The sequence below is a fragment of the Stenella coeruleoalba genome, assembly GCF_951394435.1.
Source record: "Stenella coeruleoalba genome assembly, chromosome: 17".
NCBI lineage: Eukaryota > Metazoa > Chordata > Mammalia > Artiodactyla > Delphinidae > Stenella > Stenella coeruleoalba.
The window spans coordinates 17990364-18016483 of record NC_137163.1 but is presented as its reverse complement, the minus strand read 5'-3'; the positions used below and the strand labels follow the sequence as shown (position 1 = coordinate 18016483).

Here is a 26120-nt window from a genome sequence, read left to right as displayed (position 1 = left end):
CAGTAGGTCCTTATTAATTACCTATATTATAGATAGTAGTGTGTATATGTCAATCCCAATCTCCCAATTTATCCCTCCGCCTCTCCCCGGCCTTTTTCCCCCTTAGCTGTAGTCATAGCCAGTCATTTGATCTGAGCCCAACTTCCTTACATTAAAAATGGAAGTGATGGAACTGATGGATCTTATGGTGTGAGGATCTCTAGGTGAGATACCACACACAAAATGTTGTGAAAAGCATAAAGTGCAACGGTTGGGTACATATTTGTTACCATTTAATTAGTCAAGACTTTTCTCTTTAGTATCACTTTATAGCTATCTCTTCTCTGATAGTGTAGAGAGAAACCAATTTATCATTTTCAAGGAATTAAGGTCTTGTAGTTAAGAAAGCAAAGAATTATAGATATGCAGTATTATTTATTTGAAAATAACCCTTTATAAGGTATCGGTTTGTGGGAAGAATATGTATGACACACACTCAGAATAACTGCAAAATATTTAGTTGATGCAATTTTGCTCTTGATTAAATTATTTACATTTTCTTTGGCGATAGGAAGTCCTTCTATTTAGTAGAGACTGACCAAAAAAAAAAAAAAAAATTGAGACAATTCTTCTGACTCATTGCTAGATTTGTTACTCAAAATGTGGTTTATAGAATGTTTCATTCGAGAAGTATTTGCTTCTTTGCTGGGTGGCAGGCATTTTGGTGGGTGCTGGAGCATAAATATGAACAAGGCAAAATCCTTACAAAACAAATTCCATCCAAGTCATGATTACCATTTCCTCACTTTTCCGTGCTCTTTACAACAGACTGTTTTGTTTGGAAAGGTGAGAGAGAAAGAGAGATTTGGGGTTTATCTTCTCTAGAATATTCTTAAATGATCCAAACTTGTTGGTTTTAACTAAATGCCATGAAAAGTATTATTGACATTAAGCTCATTGCTTCAGCATGCACTGTTATTTTGCTATTGTGGACACAGATCCAGCTATGCATTTTAAAAGTTATTGTAGAGGTCCGTCAGACAAGGAACATTAGAGAGATTGATTTAATTTTTAATTTTTATTTTTCTATCCTTTTGTTCAACAAAGACAATCCCTGCAGAAGACTTATGCTATTAAGGGATTAATTTATGTGTTTACTCTCTATTCTGTGGTCTCGTTAATGATGAATGGATGAGTTTAAGTGAACTCATTCAGATGTGATTTGGACTTTTTCTCTGGGAATTACCTGAAAATCAGTAGTATTTATTATTTTATAACCCCCTAAAGCAAATAGTTCAGAAACAACCGATGCTTTGTTACTCAATCTGTTGAGGTTGGCAGATAAATTAAATGGCACAGCTGGGCACCTAAGAAGTAATTAATGTTGCCCCAGGTAATCTCTCTTCCTTGCTTCCGTAGTACCCCTTTTTAACATCCTTAGATAATTGCAATGACTGGGATTTTTAAAGAAATGCTCCTTGTTTACTGAAGCCTGGGGAAGAGAAATCTACCTTTACACCCATGAAACCGAATCCTGTGCCTCCCTTTTTCTGTTTCTAATTTCACTGGTAAATATTGACTCATTTTAATGTGTAATCTTCTGAGAGGCAGCTTGAGATAGTAGTTAAGAGCATATGACTTTGGATCTAGACTGCCTGGGTGAAACCCCAGCTGTATACTTACTGGTTGTGCTTCCTTGAGCAAGTGAATCACCCTCTCTGTGCATCAGCTTAGTCATCTGTAGAATGGGAGAAACAGTAACGCCAAACTCATAGGATTGGTTGTGAAGATTAAATGTGTTAATATATAGAAAACATTGAAGTGCTTGGGGCATAGTAAGCACACTCTAACTGTTAGTATCCATGGCTAAGATAGACTAGAAAATTCCAAGAGGGCCAAGGATTTTCTGTCTAAATTTAAGTAAACTAATTTTATAAAAATTTAAACCTGAAGTGCGGATAGTGTTGAGTACTGGTTTAATTACTATTGCTTCTGCAATATTTATGAAAGACAGAAGTTAGTTTCATCAATACATCTTCCTTTAAGATGTACTGAACAAAATTAAGACTTAATCATTTAAAAATGATTTTGAGGGAATTCCCCGGTGGTCCAGTGGTTAGGACAAGCCCTTCCACTGCAGGGAGTACAGGTTCAATCCTTGGTTGGGGAACTAAGATCCCGCATGCCGAGCGGTGAGGCCAAAAAATCATAAAAATTCAAAACTAAAATAAAAATGACTTTGAAAGTGAATTTAAAAAACAATCTGACATGAGATGTGCCTCTTTAAAGTCCAGGTGGAGACTGATGGGTGCAGGTCGGGGTCACTGCAGTTGCTTTTTCAAATGGGGCATGACCGTCATGACCCTCCCTGTTGTCCTCAATGCCAGGGGTGAAAAACGCGGATGAGAATGAATTGCAGGAGATCGCCTCTGAACCAGACAACACTCATGTGTACAACGTCGCCGAATTTGACCTGATGCACACAGTTGTGGAGAGTCTGACGAGGACTGTCTGCTCCAGGGTGGAAGAACAGGACAGGGAGATCAAAGGTACAATGAATGACAGAGCAGAGTTACTCTGCTCATATGGGTATTACTCTGTGCAAAAATCTATCATGGATTATGAAAATTCTTATGATTTTTCACATCGACTTACTAAACAGTCCTTTGTGCTCTCAAGACAGGGATCATCAGAGTAGAAAAGGGAGTATATTGGTAGGTTCCATGGGCTTGTGAGAGGGATACTTTAAATTACTAGATAATATCTCCATGGTGTTGCATTTAGACCATCATGTTTGTTTTTTAATTAAATGTTGGATTTTGAGATCATTGAGCATTCACATGAATTTGTAAGAAATAATGTAGAAAGAGATCATGTATATTTTACCTGTTTCCCTCAATGGTAACATATTACAAAACTACAGTACGATATCACAGTCAGGAAAGTGATGTTCATACAGACAAGATACAGAACATTCACGTCACCATGAGGACCATTTCTGTTATCCTTCTATAGCCACATTCCTTCCCGCCTCCAACATCTTCCTAACCCCTGGCAACCACTAATCTATTCTCCATCTCAAAATACTTTTAATTTTGGAAATGTTATATAAATGGAATTATAAAGTATGTATATGAGGACTGGCTTTTTTCACTCAGGGTTCTTCCCTGGAGATTCATCAAAGTAGTTGCATGTATCAGTAGCTCTTTCCTTTTTATTGCTGCGCTGTATTCCATGGTATGGATGTACCACACTTTGTTTAACAATTCACACATTGATAAACATCTGCGTTCTTTCCACTTTTTGGCTGTTACCAAAAAGGCTGCTATGAACGTTCATGTATAGGTTCTTCTGTGAACATAAGTTTTCATTTCTCTGGGATAATGCCCAGGAGTGCAACTGCTTCATCATATTGTAATTGCATGTGTGGCTTAGTTTTAATTAAGAGGCTGCCAAACAATTTTCCAGGGTGGCTGTCGCATTCTACATTCCCACCAGCAATATATAAGTGAACCAGTTTCTATGCATTGTCACTAACATTTGTTGTTACTGTATTTTATTTTGGTCATTCTGATAGGTGTGGAGTGCTATCTCATTGTGGTATTAATTTTCATTTTCCTGATAGCTAATGAAGTTGAACACCTTTTCACATGCTTATTTGTATTTGTATATCCTCTTTGATGAAACATCTATTCATATCTTTTGCCTGTTTTCTTTTTTTATTTATTTTTATTTTATTTATTTATTTATTTTAACATCTTTATTGGAGTATAATTGCTTTACCATGGTGTGTTAGTTTATGCTTTATAACAAAGTGAATCAGCTATACATATACATATATCCCCATATCTCCTCCCTCTTGCGTCTCCCTCCCTCCCACCCTATCCCACCCCTCTAGGTGGTCACAAAGCACCGAGCTGATCTCCCTGTGCTATGCAGTTGCTTCCCACTAGCTATCTATTTTACATTTGGTAGTGTATATATGTCCATGTCACTCTCTCACTTCGTCCCAGCTTACCTCTCCACCTCCCCATGTCCTCAAGTCCATTCTCTACGTCAGCATCTTTATTCCTGTCCTACTCCTAGGTTCTTCAGAACCTTTTTGGCTTTTTATTAGATTCCATATATATGTGTTAGCATACAGTATTTGTTTTTCTCTTTCTGACTTACTTCACTCTGTATGACAGACTCTAGTTCCAACCACCTCACTACAAATAACTCAATTTCACTTCTTTTTAACACTGAGTAATACTCCATTGTATATATGTGCCACATCTTCTTTATCCATTCATCTGTCAATGGACACTTACATTGCTTCCATGTCCTGGCTATTGTAAATAGTGCTTCAATGAACAAGGTGGTACGTGACTCTTTTTGAATTATGGTTTTCTCAGGGTATATGCCCAGTACTAGGATTACTGGGTCATATGGTAGTTCTATTTTTACTTTTTTGAGGACCCTCCATACTGTTCTCCATAGTGGCTGTATCAATTCACATTCCCACCAACAGTGCAAGAGGTTTCCCTTTTCTCCACACCATCTTCTGCATTTTTGTTGGTAGATTTTTTGAAGATGGCCATTCTGACCGGTGTGAGGTGATACCACTTGTGGTTTTGATTTGCATTTCTCTAATGATTAGTGATGTTGAGCATCCTTTAATGTGTTTCTTGGCAGTCTGTATATCTTCTTTGGGGAAATGTCTATTTAGGTCTTCAGCCCATTTTTGGATTGGGTTGTTTGTTTTTTTGATATTGAGCTGCATGAGCTGCTTGTATATCTTGGAGATTAATCCTTTGTCACTTGCTTCGTTTGCAAATATTTTCTCCCATTCTGAAGGTTGTCTTTTCATCCTGTTTATGGTTTCCTTTGCTATGCAAAAGCTTTCAAGTTTCATCAGGTCCCATTTGTATATTTTTGTTTTTATTTCCATTACTCTAGGAGGTGGGTCAAAAAGGATCTTGCTGTGATTTATGTCATAGAGTGTTCTGCCTATGTTTTCCTCTAAGAGGTTTATAGTGTCTGGCCTTACATTTAGGTCTTTAATCCATTTTGAGTTTATTTCTGTGTATGGTGTTAGGGAGTGTTCTAATTTCACTGTTTAGAAATTAATTTAGCTGTCCAGTTTTCCCAGCACCACTTATTGAAGAGGCTGTCTTTTCTCCATTGTATATTCTTGCCTCCTTTATCAAAGATAAGGTGACCACATGCACATCGGTTTATCTCTGGGCTTTCTATCCTGTTCCATAAATCTATATTTATGTTTGTACCTAGTACCATACTGTCTTGATTACTGTAGCTTTGTCATTGATTACTGTAGCTTTGTAGTATAGTCTGAAGTCAGGGAGCCTGATTCCTCCAGCTCTGTTTTTCTTTCTCAGTATTGTTTTGGATATTCAGGGTCTTTTGTGTTTCCGTACAAATTGTGAAATTTATTGTTCTAGTACTGTGAAAAATGCCATTGGTGGTTTGGTAGGGATTGCATGGAATCTGTAGATTGCTTTGGGTAGGTCATTTTCACAATGTTGATCCTTCTAATCCAAGAACATGATATATCTCTCCATGTGTTTGTATTGTCTTTAATTTCTTTCATCAGTGTCTTATAGTTTACGCATACAGGTCTTTTGTCTCCTTAGGTAGGTTTATTCCTCTGTATTCTATTCTTTGTGTTGTAGTGGTAAATGGGAGTGTTTCCTTAATTTCTCTTTCAGATTTTTCATTATTAGTGTATAGGAATGCAAGAGATTTCTGTGCATTACTTTTGTATCCTGCTACTTTACCAAATTCATTGATTAGCTCTAGTAGTTTTCTGGTACATCTTTAGGATTCTCTATGTATAGTATCACGTCATCTGCAAACAGTGAGTTTTACTTCTTCATTTTCAATTTGTATTCCTTTTATTTCTTTTTCTTCTCTGATTGCTTTGGTTAAAACTTCCAAAACTATGTTGAATAATAGTGGTGAGAGTGGGCAACCTTTTCTTGCTCCTGATCTTAGTGTAAATGGTTTCAGTTTTTCACCATTGAGAATGATGTTGGCTGTAGGCTTGTCATATATGGCCTTTATTATGTTGAGGTAAGTTCCCTCTCTGCCTACTTTCTGGAGGGTTTTTATCATAAATGGGTGTTGAATTTTGTCTAAAGCTTTTTCTGCATCTATTGAGATTATCATATGGTTTTTATCCTTCAGTTTGTTAATATGGTGTATCACATTGATTGATTTGCGTATATTGAAGAATCCTTGCATTCCTGGGGTACACCCCACTTAATCATGGTGTGATCCTTTTAATGTGCTGTTGGGTTCTGTTTGCTAGTATTTTGTTGAGGATTTTTGCATCCATGTTCATCAGTGATATTGGCCTGTAGTTTTCCTTTTTTTTGTCGCATCTTTGTCTGCTTTCGGTATCAGGGTGATGGTGGCCTTGTAGAATGAGTTTGGGAGTGTTCCTCCCTCTGCTATATTTTGGAAGAGTTTGAGTAGGATAGGTGTTAGCTCTTCTCTAAATGTTTTATAGAATTCGCCTGTGAAGCCATCTGGTCCTGGGCTTTTGTTTGTTGGAAGAATTTTAACCACAGTCTCAATTGCAGTGCTTGTGATTGGTCTGTTTATATTTGCTATTTCTTCCTTTTTCAGTCTCGTCAGGTTGTGCTTTCCTAAGAATTTGCCCATTTCTCCCAGGTTGTCCATATTATTGGCATATAGTTGCTTGTAGTAATCTCTCATGGTCCTTTGTATTTCTGCAGTGTCAGTTGTTACTTCTCCTTTTTCATTTGTAATTCTATTGATTTGAGTCTTCTCCCTTTTTTCTTTCTTTTTTTTTTTTTTTTTTTTTTGCGGTATGCGGGCCTCTCACTGTTGTGGCCTCTCCCGTTGCGGAGCACAGGATCCGGACGCGCAGGCACAGCGGCCATGGCTCACGGGCCCAGCCGCTCCGTGGCATGTGGGATCTTCCCGGACCGGGGCACGAACCCGTGTCCCCTGCACTGGCAGGCGGACTCTCCACCACTGCGCCACCAGGGAAGCCCTCCCTTTTTTCTTGATGAATCTAGCTATGGTTTATCAATTTTGTTTATCTTCTCAAAGAACCAGCTTTTAGTTTTATTGATCTTTGCTATCATTTCCTTCATTTGTTTTTCCTTTATTTCTGATCTGATCTTTATGATTTCTTTCCTTCTAACTTTGAGGGTTTTTGTTCTTCTTTCTATAATTGCTTTAGATATAAGGTTAGGTTGTTTATTTGAGATGTTTCTTGTTTCTTGAGGTAGGATTGTGTTGCTATAAACTTCCCTTTTAGAACCGCTTTTGCTGCATGCCTTAGGTTTTGGGTAGTCATGTTTTCATTATCATTTGTCTCTAGGTATTTTTTGATTTATTCTTTGATTTGTTCAGTGGTCTCTTGGTTATTCAGTAGTATATTGTTTAGCCTGCATGTGTTTGTATTTTTTACAGATTTTTCCCCTGTAATTGATATCTAATCTCATAGCGCTGTGGTCAGAAAAGATACTTGATATGATTTCAATTTTCTTAAATTTACCAAGGCTTGATTTGTGGCCCAAGGTATCATCTATCCTGGAGAATGTTCCATGAGCACTTGAGAAGAAATTGTATTCTGTTGCTTTTGAGTGGAATAACCTATAAATATCAATTAAGTTCATCTTGTTTATTGTATCATTTAAAGCTTGAGTTTCCTTATTTATTTTCATTTTGGGTGAGCTGTCCATTGGTGAAAGTGGGGTGTTAATGTCCCCTACTATGATTGTGTTCTGTTAGTCTCCCCTTTTATGGCTGTTAACATTTGCCTTGTGTATTGAGGTGCTCCTATGTTGGGTGCATATATATTTACAATTGTTTTATCTTCTTCCTCGATTGATCCCTTGATCATTATTTAGTGTCCTCCTTTGTCTCTTGTAATAGTTTTTATTTTAAAGTCTATTTTGTCTGATATGAGAATTGCTACTCCAGCTTTCTTTTGATCTATTTGCATGGAATATCTTTTTCCATCCCCTCACTTTCAGTCTGTATGTGTCCCTAGGTCTGAAGTGGCTCTCTTGTAGACAGCATATATATAGGTCTTGTTTTTGTATCCATTCAGCCAGTCTATGTCTTTTGGTTGGAGCATTTAATCCAATTACATTTAAGGTAGTTATCGATATGTATGTCCCTAATAACATTTTCTTAATTGTTTTGGGTTTGTTATTGTAGGTCTTTTCCCTTTCTTTTGATTCCTGCCTAGAGAAGTTTCTTTAGCATTTGTTTTAAAGCTGGTTTTGTGTTCTGAAATATCTTAGCTTTTGCTTCTTTGTAAAGGTTTTAATTTCTCCGTCTAATCTGAAAGAAATTCTTGCTGTGTAGTGTAATCTTGGTTGTAGCATTTTCCCTTTCATCATTTTAAATATTTCCTGCCACTCCCTTCTGGCTTGCAGAGTTTCTGATGAACGATCAGCTGTTAACCTTATGGGGATTCCCTTGTATGTTAATTGCTGCTTTTCCCTTGCTGCTTTTAAGATTTATTCTTTGTATTTAAATTTTGATAGTTTGATTAATATGTGTCTTGTCGTGTTTCTCCTTGGATTTATTGACTGTTTCCCATGTTAGGGAAGTTTTCAACTATAATCTCTTCAAATATTTTCTCAGTCCCTTTTTTTTCCTCTTCTTCTGCTGGGATCCCTATATTTCAAATGTTGGTGCATTTAGTATTTTCCCAGAGGTCTCTGAGATTGTTCTCAATTCTTTTCATTCTTTTTTCTTTATTCTTCTCTGCTTTAGGTATTTCTACTCTTTTGTCTTCCAGATCACTTATCCCTTCTTCTGCCTCAGCTATTCTGCTATTGGTTCCTTCTAGAAAGTTTTTAGGTTCATTTATTGTGTTGTTCATCACGCTCTGTTTGCTCTTTAGTTCTTCTAGTCCTTGTTATACGTTTCTTGTATTTTCTCCATTCTATTTTCAAGATTTTGGATCATCTTTACTATCATTACTCAGAATTCTTTTTCAGGTACACTGCCTATTACCTTTTCATTTGTTTGATCTGGTGGGTTTTTTACCTTGCTCCTTCATCTACTGTGTATTTGTCTGTCTTCTCATTTTGCTTAACTTACCATTTTTGGGGTCTCTGTTTTGCAAGTGGCAGGTTCGTATTTCCTGTTGTTTTTGGTGTCTGCTCCCAGTGGTAAGGTTGTTTCAGTGGGTTGTGTAGACTTCCTGGTGGAGGGGACTGGTTCTTGTGTTCTGGTGGATGAGGCTGGATCTTGTCTTTCTGATGGGCAGGACCTCTTCCGGTTGTGTGTTTTAGGGTGTCTGTGAATTTATTATTATTTTAAGCAGCCTCTCTGCTAATGGGTTGTGTTGTGTTCCTGTATTGCTAGTTGTTTGGTATAGGGTGTCCAGAACTGTTGCTTGCCGGTCATTGAATGGAGCTAGGTGTTAGCGTTGATATGGAGATCTCTGGGAGAGCTTTCACCATTTAATATTATGAGGGGCCGGGAGGTCTCTGCTGGACCAATGTCCTGAACTCAGCCCTCCCACCTCAGAGGCTCCTGTCTGACACCTGGCCAAAGCACCAAGACCCTGTCAGCCACACAGCTTAGAGGAAAAGGGAGAAAAAGAAAGATAGAAAAAAAGAAAAATATAAAATAAAGTTATTAAAATAGAAAAACTTTATTAAAAATAAAAAATAATTTTAAAAAAGAGAGAAAGAATAAAGAGAGCAACCAAACCAAAAAACAAATCCACCAATGATAAAAAGTGCTAACGAGTATACTGAAAAAAAAAAAAGACAGTCAGAACCCTGGGACAAATGGCAAAAGCAAAGCTATACAGAGAAAATCACAGAAAGAAGCATACACATACACACTCACAAAAGGAGAAAAAGGAAAATGAAATATATATATATATATATATATATAAAACAAAATTAAAAAGGAAGAGAGCAACTAAATCATTAAACAAATCTACCATTGATAATAAGCTGTAAATACTAAACTAAGATAAACATAAAACCAGAAACAAATTAGATGCAGAGAGCAAACCCCAAGTCTACAGTTGCTCCCAAAGTCCACCGCCTCAATTTTCGGATGAATCATTGTCTATTCAGGTGTTCCACAGATACATGGTACATCAAGTTGATTGTGGAGATTTTATCCACTGCTTCTGAGGCTGCTGGGGGAAATTTCCCTTTCTCTTCTTTGTTCGCGCAGCTCCTGGGGTTGAGCTTTGGATTTGCCCCGCCTCTGTGTGTAGGTCGCCTGAGAGCGTCTTATACCTTTTGGGAAATCTGAGGTATTCTGCCAGCATTCAGTAGGTGTTCTGTAGGAGTTGTTCCATGTGTAGATGTAGTTTTGATGTATTTGTGGGGAGGAAGATGATCTCCACATCTTACTCCTCCACCATCTTGAAGCCGCCCCCCCCTTGCCCATTTTCTAACTCGACTTTTTTGGGGGTTGTTTTTTGTGTTAGTTTTTAACTGTTGAGCTTTGAGAATTCTTTATATTTTAGGTAATAATCCTTTGTTGGATATGTGGTTTGTAAATATTTTCTCTCAATCTATTGCTTATCTTTTTATCTGTTTAACAAGGTCTTTTGCAGAACAAAAGTTTTAAATTTTGATGAAGTCCAGTTTATCTGTTTTCCATTTTATGATTAGTGCTTTTCATGTCAAGTCTAAGAACTCTTTACCTGGTGTTAGATTCCCAAAGATTTTCCTTTTTATTTTTTTCCCAAAAGTTTTATATTTTACATTTAAATCTATGATGTGAGTTAATTTTTTGTTTGAAGTTTAGTTTAAGATTCCAGCACTACTTGCTTAAAAGGCTGTATTTCTGCCATTGAAATTACCTTGCAACTTTGTTGAGTATCAGTTGGAGACATTTGTGTGTGTTTATATCTTGGTTCTCTTTTCTTTTCCATTTGGTCTATGTGTCTAACCGCCTTCCAATGTCATACGGTCTTGATTTACTGTAGCTATATAGTAAGTCTTAAGATTGGATAGACTGAGTTCTCCTGTTTGATTATTCTTTTTCAAAATTGTTTTTGCTATTATACTTCCTTATCATCCATGTAAGTGTTAGAATAATATTTATATAATACTTATATTTTATATTTAATTTATATAATAATCTAATATAAATATTAGAATAATTTTTATTCTACAAAAAGGCTTATTGGAATTTTGATAGGAATTGCATTAAATCAATTTTCAATTATCAGATATCAACTTAGGAATAATTGACATCTTTAATCTGTTGATTCTTCTAATCCATGAACATAGCAAATCCCTCCATTTGTTTAGATATTCTTTGAGTTCTCCATCAGCATTTTGTAATTTTTAGGATGCAAGTTCTATACAGATTTTGTTCTACTTACATTTAGTATTTAATTTTATTTTGAGAAATTTTAGTTGTGTTTTTAATTTTGGTGTTCACATTTTCATTGCTAGTATATACAGATATAATTATATTTTTGTATATTTACCTTGTACCTGCTGACCCTATTATTTGAAATAATTAATTATTTATAGGAGTTTTTCTCTAGATTTTTTGAGATTTTCTATGTAGAAAGTCATATTATTTGCAAATAGTGATAGTTTTATTTCTTTCCTTTTGATTTCTGTGGTTTTTATTTCCTTTTGTTGCCTTATTTCACTGGCTAAAACTTCTAATATTGTGTTAAATGTGATGAGAATGAGTATTGTTGCCTTATTCTCCATCTTAGAGGGAAAGCGTCTGCTTTTCAAGTGATTGGTCCATTTCCTAGAACTTGTAGAATTCATGTGTGTAGAGTGGTTTATAGTATTCCCTTATTCTTTTGATGTCTGCAGGGTCCATAGTGATAGCTCCTGTTTCCTCCAAGATATTGGTAATTTTTGTCTTCTCTTTTTAAATTTTTCTTTCAGGCTTGCTAGATGTTTGCATTTTTTTCAAAGAACTGGTTCTTGGTTTCATAGAACTTCTTTATTTTTCTTCTTTTTTTTATTTCATTGATTTCTGCTCTTTCATTTTCCTCACTTTGCTTGTTTTGGGTTTATTTTGCTTTCACTTTTCTAGATTCTTTAGATGGACTCTTAGATTATTGATTTGAGATGCTTTCTCTTTTATAATGTAATTACTTAAATGCTTTAAATTTCCTTCTCAGCACTGCTTTAGCAATGTCCCTAAATTTTGATATGTTGTATTTTCATTTAATTCAATTTAAAATATTTTTTAGTCTTGACATGTCCTCTCTGACCCATTGATTATTTAGAAGTGTGTTATTCATAGTTTCCAAGTGCTTGGGCTTTTTTATGTTATCTTTCTGTTATTGGTTTCTAATTTTATTTCATTGTCATCAGAGAACACACTCTGTATGATTTCCATTGTTTTAAATTTTCTGAGGTTTGTTTTTTGGCCCAGGATATGGTTTATCTTGGTATATGCTCTGTAGGTGCTTGGAATGGATGTGTATTCTGCTGTTGTCACATGCAATGTTCTATAAGTTTTGACTAGATCCTGTTGGTTGATGGTCTTGTTGAGTTTTATATCCTTGCTGATTGTTTTGTTTTGTTGTCTTATCAGTAGTTGAGAGAGAGAGATGTTAAATATCCATCTAAAATTGTGGATTTGTCTGTTTTTTCTTTCAGTTCTATCAGTTTTTACTTTATATGTTTTGCAACTCTTTTTTTGGTGCATATACATTTAGAATGCTAGGATTTCTGGGTTGATTAACGATTTATCATTATGTAATGTCTTTCTCTGTCTCAGGTAATTTTCTTTGTTCTGAAGTCTACTTTATCTTATATTAATACAGTCATTTCTACTCCCTTTTGATTAATGTTTACATAATATAATTTTTAAAATCTATTTACTTTCAACCTTCCTATATCATATTTGAAGTGGATTTCATGTAGATAGCATATAGTTGATCACATTTTTAAATCCACTCTGATAATTTCTTCCTTTTAATTGGTATGCTTAGGCCATTTTTATTTAATGTAATTATTGATATGTTTGAGGTTAAACCTGCTTTTTAATTTTTATTTATTTATTTTTTTCAGTTTGTTCTCTCTGGTTTTCACATCTCTGTTTTCTTTATCTTTTTTTCCCATGGATTACTTAAACATTTTTAGAACTACATTTTGATTCATTTATGATGTTTTTGATGGAATCTCTTTGTTTATCTCTTTTAGTGGTTGCTCTAGTTATTATATTATATAAACATGACTTATCCCAGTCTGCTGATGTTGATATTATACCAGGTTGAGTGAAATGGTGAAACCTTACCTCCCTCAAGTCCCTTTACCATATCTGTGTGTAATACAATTGTCTTAAATATTTCCTCTCCAAAAATGTTGCACCACATCAGAAACTGTTATAATTCTTCAACCACAAAACATAATTTAGGAAACTTGAGAGGAGAAGTAAACTGTATTATATTTACCCATACTTTTATGCTTTCTCTCATTCTTTCTTCCTTTCTGCAGTCCCAGAAGTCCTTCTTTTTGTTATTCTGTTTAAAGAACCTCCTTTAGTCCTTCTTTTGGGATAGGTCCATTGGTGAAAAATTCTTATTTAATTTTACTTTATCTGAGACTGATTTGATTTTCCCTTCATTCCTAAAAGATATTTTTTGTTAGATAGAGTTTTCCTTGACAGCTTTTTTCTTTGAATATTTGGAAAATGTTATGCCACTTTCTTCTGGGCTCCATGGTTTCTGATGAGAAATCTGCTGTCATTAAAAAAGGTCCCCCTAAAAATAAGGTGGGTGTAATTTCTTTTCCATTCCTTTTATGTTTTTTTCTTTGAGTTTAGTTTTAGGAAGTCTGACTACAGTATATTTTGGGATGAGTTTCTGTTGGCCTATCTATTTGGGGTACACTCATTTTCTTGAATCTATAGTTTGCACCTTTTGTCAAATTTGAGAATTTTTCAGGCCTTATTTCTTCAAGTACTGACTTACCACCAGATCTACTGTGATACCATCCCAGAGGGAAAGGGGAGTGGTGCCTCAGTACTACCAGGTGGGGATGGAAGTCCCAGCTCTTCATGTGGTTTCCCCATATATCACAGATGGAAGTGAGGTGGAAGGATTTGTTACTGCTTGTCAGGGATGATTGTCTCTTTTCCCTATTTGGCATTTTCTCCTACCACCCTGGTTGCAGATAGGATGAGGGTAAATGTTGGGGCACTCTGTTACAGTCAGGAAAGGTAGACGTCTTGACTCCCCACTTGACCTTTGCTGGTATGAGTGGGGATGGGGCCACAGTTGGGGTTTTTTTTCCTGTGGCTTTTGTTTAGACTAGAGCAGTTATTGCCTAAAGGTTTTGTGTCTTGGTAGGCTGCTCCTTTCCTGGCCCTTTGGCTAGAGAGAGCAGGCTTCAGTGGATTATTTTTGTCTGTATTTGTTTGTGTTTCTAGGTGGCTGGATTCTTTAGCTCTATGTCTAGGATACATGAGGCAAAAGGAAACTCAGGGAACTCACCACTGTACCGTTCCCTGGGTCCAACAGTCCCTTGCCCATCTACCTTCTTCCCTTTACTTTTCAGGGTCTTACGCTTGTCTTATACATAATTTCCAGAAATTTTGGTTGTACTTGAGGGGAAGAGTAGGGAAAAGCACATCTGCTCTGTCTTCCTGGATGCTCAGCCATCATGGAATTTTTAACCCTTGTTCCTCATGATATCATTGGTCTACAGGTTACACCTGGTTAATAGGGATGTGATCGAGAAGAAGGTAATATCCAGATCTTGCTTTAAGAGTTTGGTTTTATTTGCTGCCTTTACTGTACCCAGGGTGTGGAGTGATTCTATTCGGCTACTTGTCCCTCTCTCTTCGATCATTCCTCTTTCCCTGGACTAGAACTCTTGGGACTAGGTTGGGCAGCCAAGTAGTAGCTTCCTGAATAAATTTCTCTGAGGTGCTTGATGAGATGACTTTAGAGCCCATTTTTACCCACAAAAAATTCTACATGTGGTTGCTGATAAAACATGTAATAAAGTACCTGGTCATAGTTATCGTTCCATAACTATGTTTTTTTCCCCATTGTTATGGCTACTAAAGTCCCTTTAAGTAAATGCCCCTGGCAGATAATAAATCCTAAAGTTCAGGGACTTTAAACTTTACATGTCCCAAATCTTTTACAGACTCATTGTTTTAACATGTATATAACACACACAAAGTGCTAACATGATGTTTAGCTTATAGTGGACATTCAGTATATATTAGTTGCTTTTTCTTCTCTTTTTACTTTTAAATACTGGCCATTTGTTGAAGTCTTCAGTATAGAGGCGGTACCCTCTGTTGCATAAAAACACAGGCTCTTGTGTCAAGAAGCTTGGGAATCAATCTCATCTCTGATACTCACTAATAGTGTGACTTGGGCAAGTTATTTCACATCATTCTGACTTGGTTTTCTCACCTACAACATGGGAACAATAATAGCAACTATTGAGAATTAAATGAGGTAATACTTCTAAAGAGCTCAGAAGAGTACCTTTAGATACAAACTCAATGTTGTGGTTTTGTTTTTTTACTATTCTACAGCAAGAAAGTTCCTTAGAGTCAAGGGCTATGTCTTATTTAAGGTTGTGTCCTCAGAACCTAGCATAGTGATTGGTACCTCATAGACAAATGTTTCAATAAACAAATGTTGTTCAGGCATACCTTGTTTTGTTGTGCTTCGCTTTATTGCGCTTTGCAGATATTGTGATTTTTACAGCCTGAACGTTTGTGACAACCCTGTGTCGAGCAAGTCGAGCAAATTGGTGCCATTTTTTTCAAAAGCATTATTTTTAAATTAAGGTACGTATATTGGGTTTTTTTAGACGTAATGCAATTGCACACTTAATAGACTACAGTATAAGGTAAACATAACTTTTATATGTATTGGGAAACCAAAAAAATTGTGTGACTTGCTTTATTGCAGAGATCTGGAACTGAACCCACAATATCTCTGAGGTATGCCTGTAATGAATTACTGAATTAATTTATCTAGAGATGAAAATCTTAGAGGCAGCATAAAATCAACAATCATTTCTGACTAGTGGAGTTTCCTAGGTTCATAGGAAATAACTATGGGAAAGAGGCTCATTTGATGTGTTTCTTTAAAATTTAGCCTCAGCCCTTGCCACCACTGGGCCACCTACAGAACTGATTACTTCTGAAGTCACTGCCAGGAGCTTTATGGTAAACTGGACTCATGCCCCAGGAAAAGTGGAAAAATACAGAGTCGTGTATTATCCTGCCAGGGGTGGAAAACCAGAAGAGGTAATAAGGAGACAGTATTTTCTAACCATTATTTTCATTCTCTCAATTCTTGTACGGTAGTGAAGACGAGACAGAAATGTGTATATAAGGAGATTATTCTGTCACAAGCATTTAAAATTATTTGACTGAAATACGTTTCCATGTGTCTATGTTGTTCTTCTATCTCTCTAGGTTATGGTATTTACATCCTCTCCTCTTACCTCCATCAAGGAACCTTCAGAACTGGTCATGTGTCCATTTCTAACACAACTTATTTTGACTTTACTTTTTTGTGATTTTAAAAATTAATGAGTTCTAAGGCAAAAGGAATCAGTCGTTAATTATCTGGCCAGAATCCCCTTTTGCTACCGATATTTTCTTTCTACTTTGTGAGTGGTCTGAACTTTCTGCCTTAAGGAAGTCTGTGTGTTCCAAATAATGTGGGCATATAGTCCTCCAGGGTTTGGGATTTCCTGGATGTTTGCGGAGATTCGTGCAAAAGAGAAGCCGTAATAAAACACCTGTGGCTGGCCTTTCTCATGGGTTGGCCATCACGGGAGAGAACATCTATTGCCAGATGATTGGATGGTTCCCATTTCATGTCTGATACAGGGACTATGTTAAAATGTGATGAAATCTCCCTTTTTTTGTTTTTAATTATTAATTAATTAAGGCTGCGCTGGGTCTTCGTTGCTGCGCACGGGCTTTCTCTAGCTGCATTGAGTTGGGGCTACTCTTCGTTGCGGTGCGCGGGCTTCTCATTGCGGTGGCTTCTCTTGTTGCGGAGCACGGGCTCTAGGTGCGCGGGCTTCAGTAGTTGTGGTGCGTGGGCTTGGTAGCTGTGGCTTGCGGGCTCTAGAGCGTAGGCTCAGTAGTTGTGGCACACAGGCTTAGTCGCTCCGCGGCATGTGGGATCTTCCTGGACCAGGGATAAAACCTGTGACCCCTGCATTGGCAGGTGGATTCTTAACCACCGCGCCACCAGGGAAGTCCCTCCCTCTCTTCTTTGGAAGTGCTAACACCTTATGTTGTTCTAACCTCTGACTGACCTCAGCATGTTTCACAGTTTTCTTCTGCATTATGGCAGGATTTATGTTTTTTGGTTTTTGTTTTTTTTTCAGTGTTTGAGTAGATTCTAGAGGTTTAAGTCATCTGGACTTAAAAAAAAAATCAGAGTGCTTCCAATTGCTCTATCTTTTTCATTACTAATAAACCTTTTAAATGCTTCCTAAGGCTCCATGGAAAAATATCACATGTCAACTGTTACTAAGTGGATGTGATTAGGATAACCGTTAGCTTGGGAATGACACAGTTTCCATTAGATGTGAATTAGTAAGGGACTTTTTGGACATACTCCTAAAAGGTGGGTCACTTCATGTGAGAATTCAAGGGGAATTGACTGCCACAGTGGGAAAGAGGATGTGGTGCAAATAAGAAAATATTTAATGAAAGGTTCTTGCTAGAGATATTTTTGCTTTTGGATTTCCAGTCTGCATGTGAGATATTCCATTTTCTCATTCCTCAAACTGTTCTTTCAACAGGTGGTGGTGGATGGAAGCATATCTTCCACAGTATTGAAAAACTTGATGTCTTTAACCGAATATCAGATAGCAGTCTTTGCAATATACGCTCACACTGCTAGTGAAGGCCTTCGGGGAACTGAAACCACACGTGTGTATTGAATTGTACCCACTTCTGATTCTGTATGACATTGCTCAGGTGGCTTAGTTGTGCTGTACGTAGTACTGGTCCATGCTATATTTGCAGTTTGCAGGTGCCATATGTTGGGAGGGATATTATAAAACTCTGGTATGTTTAGGAGAGAGAAATCTCTCTAAGCGATGAAGGGTGCAAAATACAGTTATTCATTTAATAAACAAATATTTAGTGAATTCTTATTATAAACTAAGCAGTGGGCTTGAATTTGTCATTAGAAGTAGAGAAGGAGCTCTGTAGCTGTCCTGCCTAGTAGAATATTAGGGAAAGTGCATTACATCTGTTTTCTTTATGCGTATCACTGTAATTAAAACTTATGAATACTAGTCAGTCATTCCTTAACGCAGCAAGATCATGATCACACACATATATACATGCACACATGTTCAGAGAATCCTGGGAAGAGATAATCTTAAGAAACTTGATCACCTCCTCATTTAGTTATTTCAAACATTAATTGAGTTCCTATTACATGCCAGATAGTATATAAAGTTGATCTAAAAACTCTGCCCCTGATAGAACAATAAAAAGGTGCCAGGCTTTATGACAATTACACTCCCCATCCAACACGTTATTGGATTTATCCCTGAAAGCAATTTGTAAGGCAGCTGTTAATACTCCTGCTTTGCAGAAATATTTTTAGCAACAGTCCCTGCCCTTAAGGAAGTTTTAGACTAGCAAAGGAGAAAATGCAACCCAAGGATATACAAACAAATTAGTGCAGTGAAGTACTACGGGCACGCCAATAGAAGTATGATAGGGAATTGCACCTGTAAGCAAAGTCCTGAACTTGGCATTGTGGTTGGGAGTGCAAGCAGGACCTGGAATTATATTTGAAAACAACATTTCGTAGTTTTTATTGACATTGTTTAAGCCAGGAACTTGCAATTTACTCTTAATCCCTTTTTCCCTACCTCTCCAATATGGCAAATCCTATTTCTTGATTATTTTATTGTTCTCAAACCCTATTGTTACCGACAGTCATGTCTCCTCACTGTCTCTGATTGAATGTGTTGATGAGTATCTAGTTATTCATGTATTTGTTCATCCAGCCCCCCATTCTGTCATCTATTAAGTGACCCAACAACTATTTTTAATGGCTGCTGCAGGTCAGACACTATGCTTGGTAATGGGTATAAAACAGCGGTCAGAAGAGTCTCCTACTCTTGACTGGCTCCCAGACAGCTGTGCCCATCACTGTAATGAGATATAAGAAGCTAAAAGGTGTCATTCCTGCTCTTAAACATTCATTATGTTTACCTTCCCCAAAGGGGCTTATATGGCCATGTGAACAGATTCAAGGACAAAAATTACCTGAAAAATATGTTTAGTTTTAGACCCTAACATATAGATAGATACCTTGAAATAAGCAAGCACACTGATAAATGGCTGACCATTAAAAAAAAAAACTCCTCTTGCAGTTTCTTTACCTATAGTTTCTGACCTTGAACTGTACGATGTGACTGAGAACAGTCTGAGGGCGAGATGGAACCCAGTGGCTGGAGCGTCAGGGTACCTGATCCTTTACGCTCCTCTCACGGAAGGCCTGGCTGGGGATGAAAAAGAGGTAATGCATGCTGCCTACCAAAGTCCTAGGATTTTTGACTTCCTTAACATAGTTTGGTTTGTTTTTACTACAAAAATGTATAAAATTTATAAAAGTCACGTTAGCAAAAGAAAAAAAATCACTTGTAATTCCACCACCTAGAGGTAGCCATTGTTATCATTTAGTTAAGAGTCTTTTCCAGTGCATTTTAAACACAACCAATGGGAATGGTTTTTTAATTTTCCTTTTGCTTACTGTGAATATCTTTCCATACCATTAAATAATATTTTATATAGTCATTTAAACAACTTTATAGTATTCCATTGTTGGTTTGTACCAGGTCATGTTTAATTAATCTCATGCTATTGGACATTTGGATAATTTGCTATATAGGGGAATTCCCTGGCAGTCCAGTGGTTAGGACTCACACTTTCACTGCCAGGGCCCGGTCGGGGAACTAAGATCCTGCAATCCGCACAGGGGCTCGGCCAAAGAAAAGAGATAATTTGCTATATAAATATACTTTTGGGACCATTCTTAACATAGAACTTTGCATGGTTATCTGATTATTTCCTTAGGATAAATTCCTAGAAGTGAAGTTTCTTTTTCAAAGAGTATGCAAATTATTAAGGCTTATACTAGGTATTACCACCTTACTCTAGAGAAATTTTATATAATTTATATTGCTCTATGCAGATCACAAATGACTGTGATGACCCTATGTACACTGACTTTGAAAAATTTGTTTTACTAAGTTGAGAGGTAGATAAATGTATCTCATGGATGTGGATATTTTTGCATTTTTTTCCATTTTAAATGACGAATCTTTGACTTTCGAATCATTTATTTTAGTCCTTTTTAATTTATAGTTAACAATTATTACAATATGGACATTCAAGGAATAAAGCAGAGATGTCTATGACCGTTGGGAGTGTTGACCAGGCAGGTGGAGGGATTATGAGAGGGAGTATAGCACTCGACCCTTTAACATTATCTAAAACCTGCCTCTTTTGACGAGAATCTTTAGGGCCAATAATATGGTGATTCCAGTGTCAAGAACAGAATATTGGTGACATGTGTTCTTTTATTACCAAGGCCTAGACAGTTTTTGCCCACTTGGATTTAATGTCGATCTGAATTATTTTGGTGGAAGGGAAACTTTAAAATGATGCTAAAAAGACACTAAGATTCACCAGGAAAGAGAAAAATAAAAAAGACAGGAATACCAGTTCACACCCAATAGATTAGCAAAGTTTTTAAAGTCTGATAATACTACATATTAGTGAGCATGTGGGGAGACAGAAACATTCGTGTAAACTGGTGTGTCAATTGGTACAGGTACCTTGGAGAATAATTGGAAATATTTCATCAAGTTAAAGATATATACAAATCTTTAGGTATATATCGTTGAGAAACATCCTTCAAGGACTTTTCAATGCAGGCACTTGGTCAGAACAAAATATTGCAGACAACTGCCACGTTCATCAAGAGAATGGAAAATAATGGCGTATTTAAGATATGGGAACATATGTATATGTATAACTGATTCACTTTGTTGTAAGGCAGAAACTAACACACCATTGTGAAGTAATTGTACCCCAATAAAGATGTTAATAAAAAAAAAAAAAATAATGGCGTATTTATACAAGAGAATCTCATAAGGGAATTAAATAATATGAGCTCTGTCCCTGTGTTCCAACATGGCTAAATCTTGAAACCTAATATTGCCAGGGAAAAAACTGTAAAAATGTTACACTGAATGGTCCATTTATGCACATTGTTAAACATACTGAACCATATATTGCTTATAGATGTATTTGTATGTATGCAGAAGTAAAAAAAATGGATCAATGAGACACACTTCAACATTAGGGTAGAGGTGGTGAGAAAGAGTTTGTTTTATTTGACTGTATAGTGCTTTTTAAAGTAAGATCTGATGTGCATATAACAAAATGTTGATATTTATTAAATTTGGGCGGTGGGTGCATCAGGGAATATTATGTTGTTTTCTCTACCTTTATATTATATACACTGAGATATTTCAAAATTAAATATTTGAATTTGACCATACCACTGACAGTTGTATGACAGGGGACAGTCTATGAAGATATTTTTCCTCTTTCCAAAACAAAAATAAAACCATTCCTGTCACACAGGTGTCACACAGTTGCCACACACTGATAATGTTGTCTAGTTTGACTGACCCCCAGGGTCAGAAAAATCATCCCCAAATCAAGAAGCAAATTGCCGATTTGGGCATCAAGGTGGGTTGATCTCTTTGGACTCCTGGAAGGGACTTGCAATCCAAGTGGACAAGCCCCTCTGTTGAATGGGGCCACACTGGTCTGGCTCCATAGGCTTTGCAGCAAAAACTGGGCATCCAGTCAGAGGACTGGTGAGAATTAGGCAAGGGGTGAAAGATGCCCACTTGGCATCCCACTCTCAGCATGCCGCCTGGAGCTTACTCTCTTTGTGGAGAACATTTCTGATTCATCTCCACCCATGCTCTTCTGGGGACCAAATATTTGACACTGTTACTCTGGCTGCAGCTGCCACTGGTCCAGATGTAAAGAGTTATCCTAAAAGAGCACTCATGGTACATTCAGTTTTATATGGTTTCATAGCTCCTGGTTCTAATATAAAATAACATGAGACAATGAAAAAATTATGGCTTGAAACCTGTTTGATGAAGGGTTTGTGAGGAGGCAGAGTCTTATTACATAAAGTCTCACCTGTATTCACCTGCGCTCTGATCAGCATGAATAATACACATTGGCAAACGATCTGATAACGTGTGTTCTTTTCAGATGAAAATTGGAGAGACCCACACGGATATTGAGCTGAGTGCGTTGTTGCCCAATACGGAATACACAGTCACAGTTTATGCTATGTTTGGAGAAGAGGCCAGCGACCCTGTTACAGGACAAGAAACAACATGTGAGTGGTTCAGTCACTCAGATGAAATGCTGTAATAAAAGCCCAAACAAATATGGGGATTCTGAATTAGAAATACTGGTTTAGGTTGAAACCTCGTAAGAGCTAATTGTAACGTAAGAAAATGTCTAATTTATTTAGGGGAAGGAAGTGTATTTCTTCTCGTCTTGTTGTTATTGAGTCACATGGATTCTAGAACTGAACTGTGGCATCTTCTAGATGATGCCACCAGTGTCCTTGTCTAAATCCAAATGCTAGAGCAGAATATGGGGGGAAAATATGGGCTTTGGAATCAGAGCAGCCAAGATGTGAATCCCAGCTAAAGTCATATTTTGGGTGGGTGAAAATGGGCAAGTGATGAAGCATTATTGAGCCTGTGAAAGGAGGAACAATAACCTTATAGCATGTGGTTGATAGAAGATTAAATACAGTAATACAAATGAAAGTTATTAACACACAGTTACTCAATATTTTTTTTACTCCCACTCATACCAAAATTCACACTTTTTCTGAAAATCTTTGATGTCCTCCTGATCTCAGACTATTATTATTATAATTAGTTTTTAAAAATTGAGTAAAAATTGTATTGGCAAGTCTAATTTGGGTCAATGTAGGGAGTTCATAATATTTTTAAGAGTTGTAGTTATCTATTTGAAAATGTGATATAGAGAAAATGCTACCCTGCCAAACTAACAATGTTTTGTCACCTACGATTAAAAATAAGGGTCTATTCATTGTGTTTTGAATAAGAAAGGGCAAGGAGATGGGGTCTCTCACATCACTCTGAGCCTGGAAGGAGGTGAATAACATGATTTCTACTGTGCTTTTGTCTTGAAGATTCTACTTGAGAAACATACATAGAAATTTAATGATAAGGAAATTTTCTCCCACATCCATTCTCTGTTAGTCGAGGCTATGTTGTCTTGCTCTTCAGAGGAAGACCGGTGTAATTAAAACAACAAACCACAAAACTGGGAGAGCCCAGGAAAGAAGGAGAAAAGAAATAAGTCAGGAAGCATCTAATATATCACTTAAGTCAATTTTGGGACTCTGTAGATTCGGAGGGAAAACTTTTCCCAACCACCCATCTCTCTGTTTCACTCAGAATACTCATTTGTTTATTCAGGTTTCCCCCACCCTTTAAAAGTAGTGTTCCCATGAAACCTTTCGCAAGCCAAATGACATAAAGCAAAGAGGCAATTAATTTTAGGACACATCTTGCTAACGGATGCACAAAATAAATCAAGATAAAGCACAGATGCTCACAGACAGAGTTCAAAGCTGTGGTGGCTTGATGCTGAGACGCTGAGTGTAGTTTCCAGGGGAAGGAGCTAGGCGGGGCCGCTCTTGCTGCCTGGGGTGCACGCTGTCTCCATAATGGTTTGCTGCAAAGCAGAACCTGAATGCTATTTTTGCTTTTGCCTTTTTTTATAAAAGCAAAAATCCTCTTTAGATTTCTTTCAGTCAGTGAAACCTTGAGTTAGGTACTAATGTTGGTCCTTTGCAAGAGCAAAGTGGCCTAAATTGAACTTTCAAAAAGCAGATACTTGTAGTTTTAAAAAGTGTCCGTGACTCTTTCCCATTAGTAGTTGATTTTTTTAAAAGTCCTAAAAATGATATCCTGGCTACCTGTTCCTGAGACTGACACTTTTATGCACTGAGGAAACTAGACATTGTTCCACTATACTGCCAAGAGTAACTGAACTCCAGAAAAATTTAGGGCTAAGTGTGCACAGCACTTAAAGTAATTACATTGCTTTTCTCTCTTGTACACTTTCTAGCCCTTTAAGTGTAGAGAGTCACCAAGTCCTATAGGTTCTTTATTACCATATAGTCGGTACATATTGAATTAATGAAAGTGTTAGCTTTTGGGGTGAGGAAACATCATGCTTATGGCTACAGCTGACAATTGTCATGATTTATCTCCTAGGTTGTTATTCTGCTGGTTCTATCGGCACAGGCTCTCAAATCAGTTGATCAATTGCCTGGGTTAAATTCAAACTGCTCTTCTGCTTCTACTAACTGTGACCTTGGCCAAGTTACCTCAGTTTCATGATCTGTATAATGGGGCTAATTGTAACTCTATCCTTGCTGTCTAAAGTAAGGGTTTAATGAGATAACGTGTTACATCTCAGGCTCATAGAAAGCCTGCAGTCAATCTTAACAATTGTAAACCTGTAAAAGCTCACGAAGCCCTCAAAGATTATTGACAAATTTTATCTGTTGACTCAGAAAGGGGTCCTTCAAGGAGTGCAAAAAGCTTTGGAACTGGTAGTCAGGAATCTGCAGAAATATTAACACCTCTTTAAATACTTTTAAAGCCACAGCAAAGTGTTTATTTTTATCTAGTCTCCCAAAGCCAGCGGGATGTATCCAGGGTAAGACTCCTACTCGTTGATTCAAGAAATATTTATTGAGAACTTGCGATACTGGGGATAAAGAGGGGAACAAAATTAAACCAAATTCTGCAGTCCCCTGAGATTATAGTATATTCGAAGAGAAAGACAAGAGACCAATAAATGTGCAATAAAAAAAAAAAAAAAGAATCCGGGAAGGGAGTTAGGTAGTATTGAGGTGGAAGGATTATTTTACATAAGGTGATCATGGAAAGCTTCACTGAGAAGGGGACACATGTTCAGAAACCTGAATCTTGGATGACTCCAAGGTTTTTGGCCTGAGCAATGGGAGGCATGGAGTTTTCATTTGTTCAGAGAAAGAGACTGAGAGAGAAGACTGGGAGAGGTGGCAGGAGTCAGTGGTTCGGGTTTGGACATGTTAAGGTGGAAATGCCTAATAGATACTCATGTGGAGATGGCAGATGGGAAACCATTTCACGTATGGGAAACTGTGGATCGGAGGAGTAGAGTGACTTTGCCAGGATCCGATGATAGTTGAATGCAATAGCTAAGATCTAATTTCAGGTGTCCTGGTTTTTGATCCATTAGTTTTTTTTTATTTGTATCAGCCTATAATAATAGCTTTGACTAGAAAAGAAAGGCACAGAAGATTTACCTAAACCTCATTTATTTCTAAGAATGTGTAATTGTTTGCTGCTATTCATTCTCTACAAGGAAAACTTTTTTTCTTTGTTGATGTGTTAATGTTCTTTGTTATCAGTTATTATCTGGGTGAAATTTTTCATATGTAAGTAGTTCAGAAGTCAGAGGTGCTGTGTTTTGGGAGTCTTTTTTACATGTATGTTATTTAAAATTGCGTTTACTGCAAAGTGCCCTTTATTGCACTGAACTCCAGAAAAATTTTATTTTTCGTTTACTGCAAAGTGCCCTTAAGTCCACCCAGAAACCTGAGAATCTCCAGTGTTGGCTCTAACAGTGCTCGGTTAGCCTGGGACCCAACTTCAAGAAAGATCAGTGGTTATCGGATTGTGTATAACAACGCCGATGGGACTGAAATCAACGAGGTAAGCTGTGGAACAGGATGTGCGTTTTTCCGGTGGTTGGGTCTTAGTTTTTTATGGCTATGTAACCGATCATCCCAAAACACAGTGGCTCAAAGCAGTACTAATTATTTATTTTCTCTTGCTGTTTCTGTGGGTCAGGAATTGGAGTTGGGTGTGTAGTTCTGGCTTGGGATCACTCTTGAGACTGTAGCCAGGTAGTGGCTGGAGCTGATGTCATCACAGCAACTTCCATGTTCATGTCTGGTACCTGGTCTGGAAAGACTAGACCAGCTGGGAGTTGGAGCGGTGCTACCAGGGAAGCCCTATATCTCTAAG

General features: G+C 37.1%; 1 protein-coding gene across 6 annotated transcripts in view; it reads left to right on the top strand.

The window, feature by feature from the left end:
• The window catches only part of COL14A1 (collagen type XIV alpha 1 chain), a 249516-nt gene that overhangs the window by 72732 nt on the left and 150664 nt on the right, over positions 1-26120 (top strand). For all 6 annotated transcript variants that reach the window (XM_079902459.1, XM_079902463.1, XM_079902460.1 and 3 more), the window contains exons 9-14: positions 2367-2528; positions 16058-16209; positions 17730-17859; positions 19326-19471; positions 22258-22387; positions 25666-25805. In XM_079902459.1, the coding sequence (XP_079758585.1) occupies positions 2367-2528; positions 16058-16209; positions 17730-17859; positions 19326-19471; positions 22258-22387; positions 25666-25805 (860 nt within the window). The remainder of the gene's footprint in view (positions 1-2366; positions 2529-16057; positions 16210-17729; positions 17860-19325; positions 19472-22257; positions 22388-25665; positions 25806-26120) is intronic.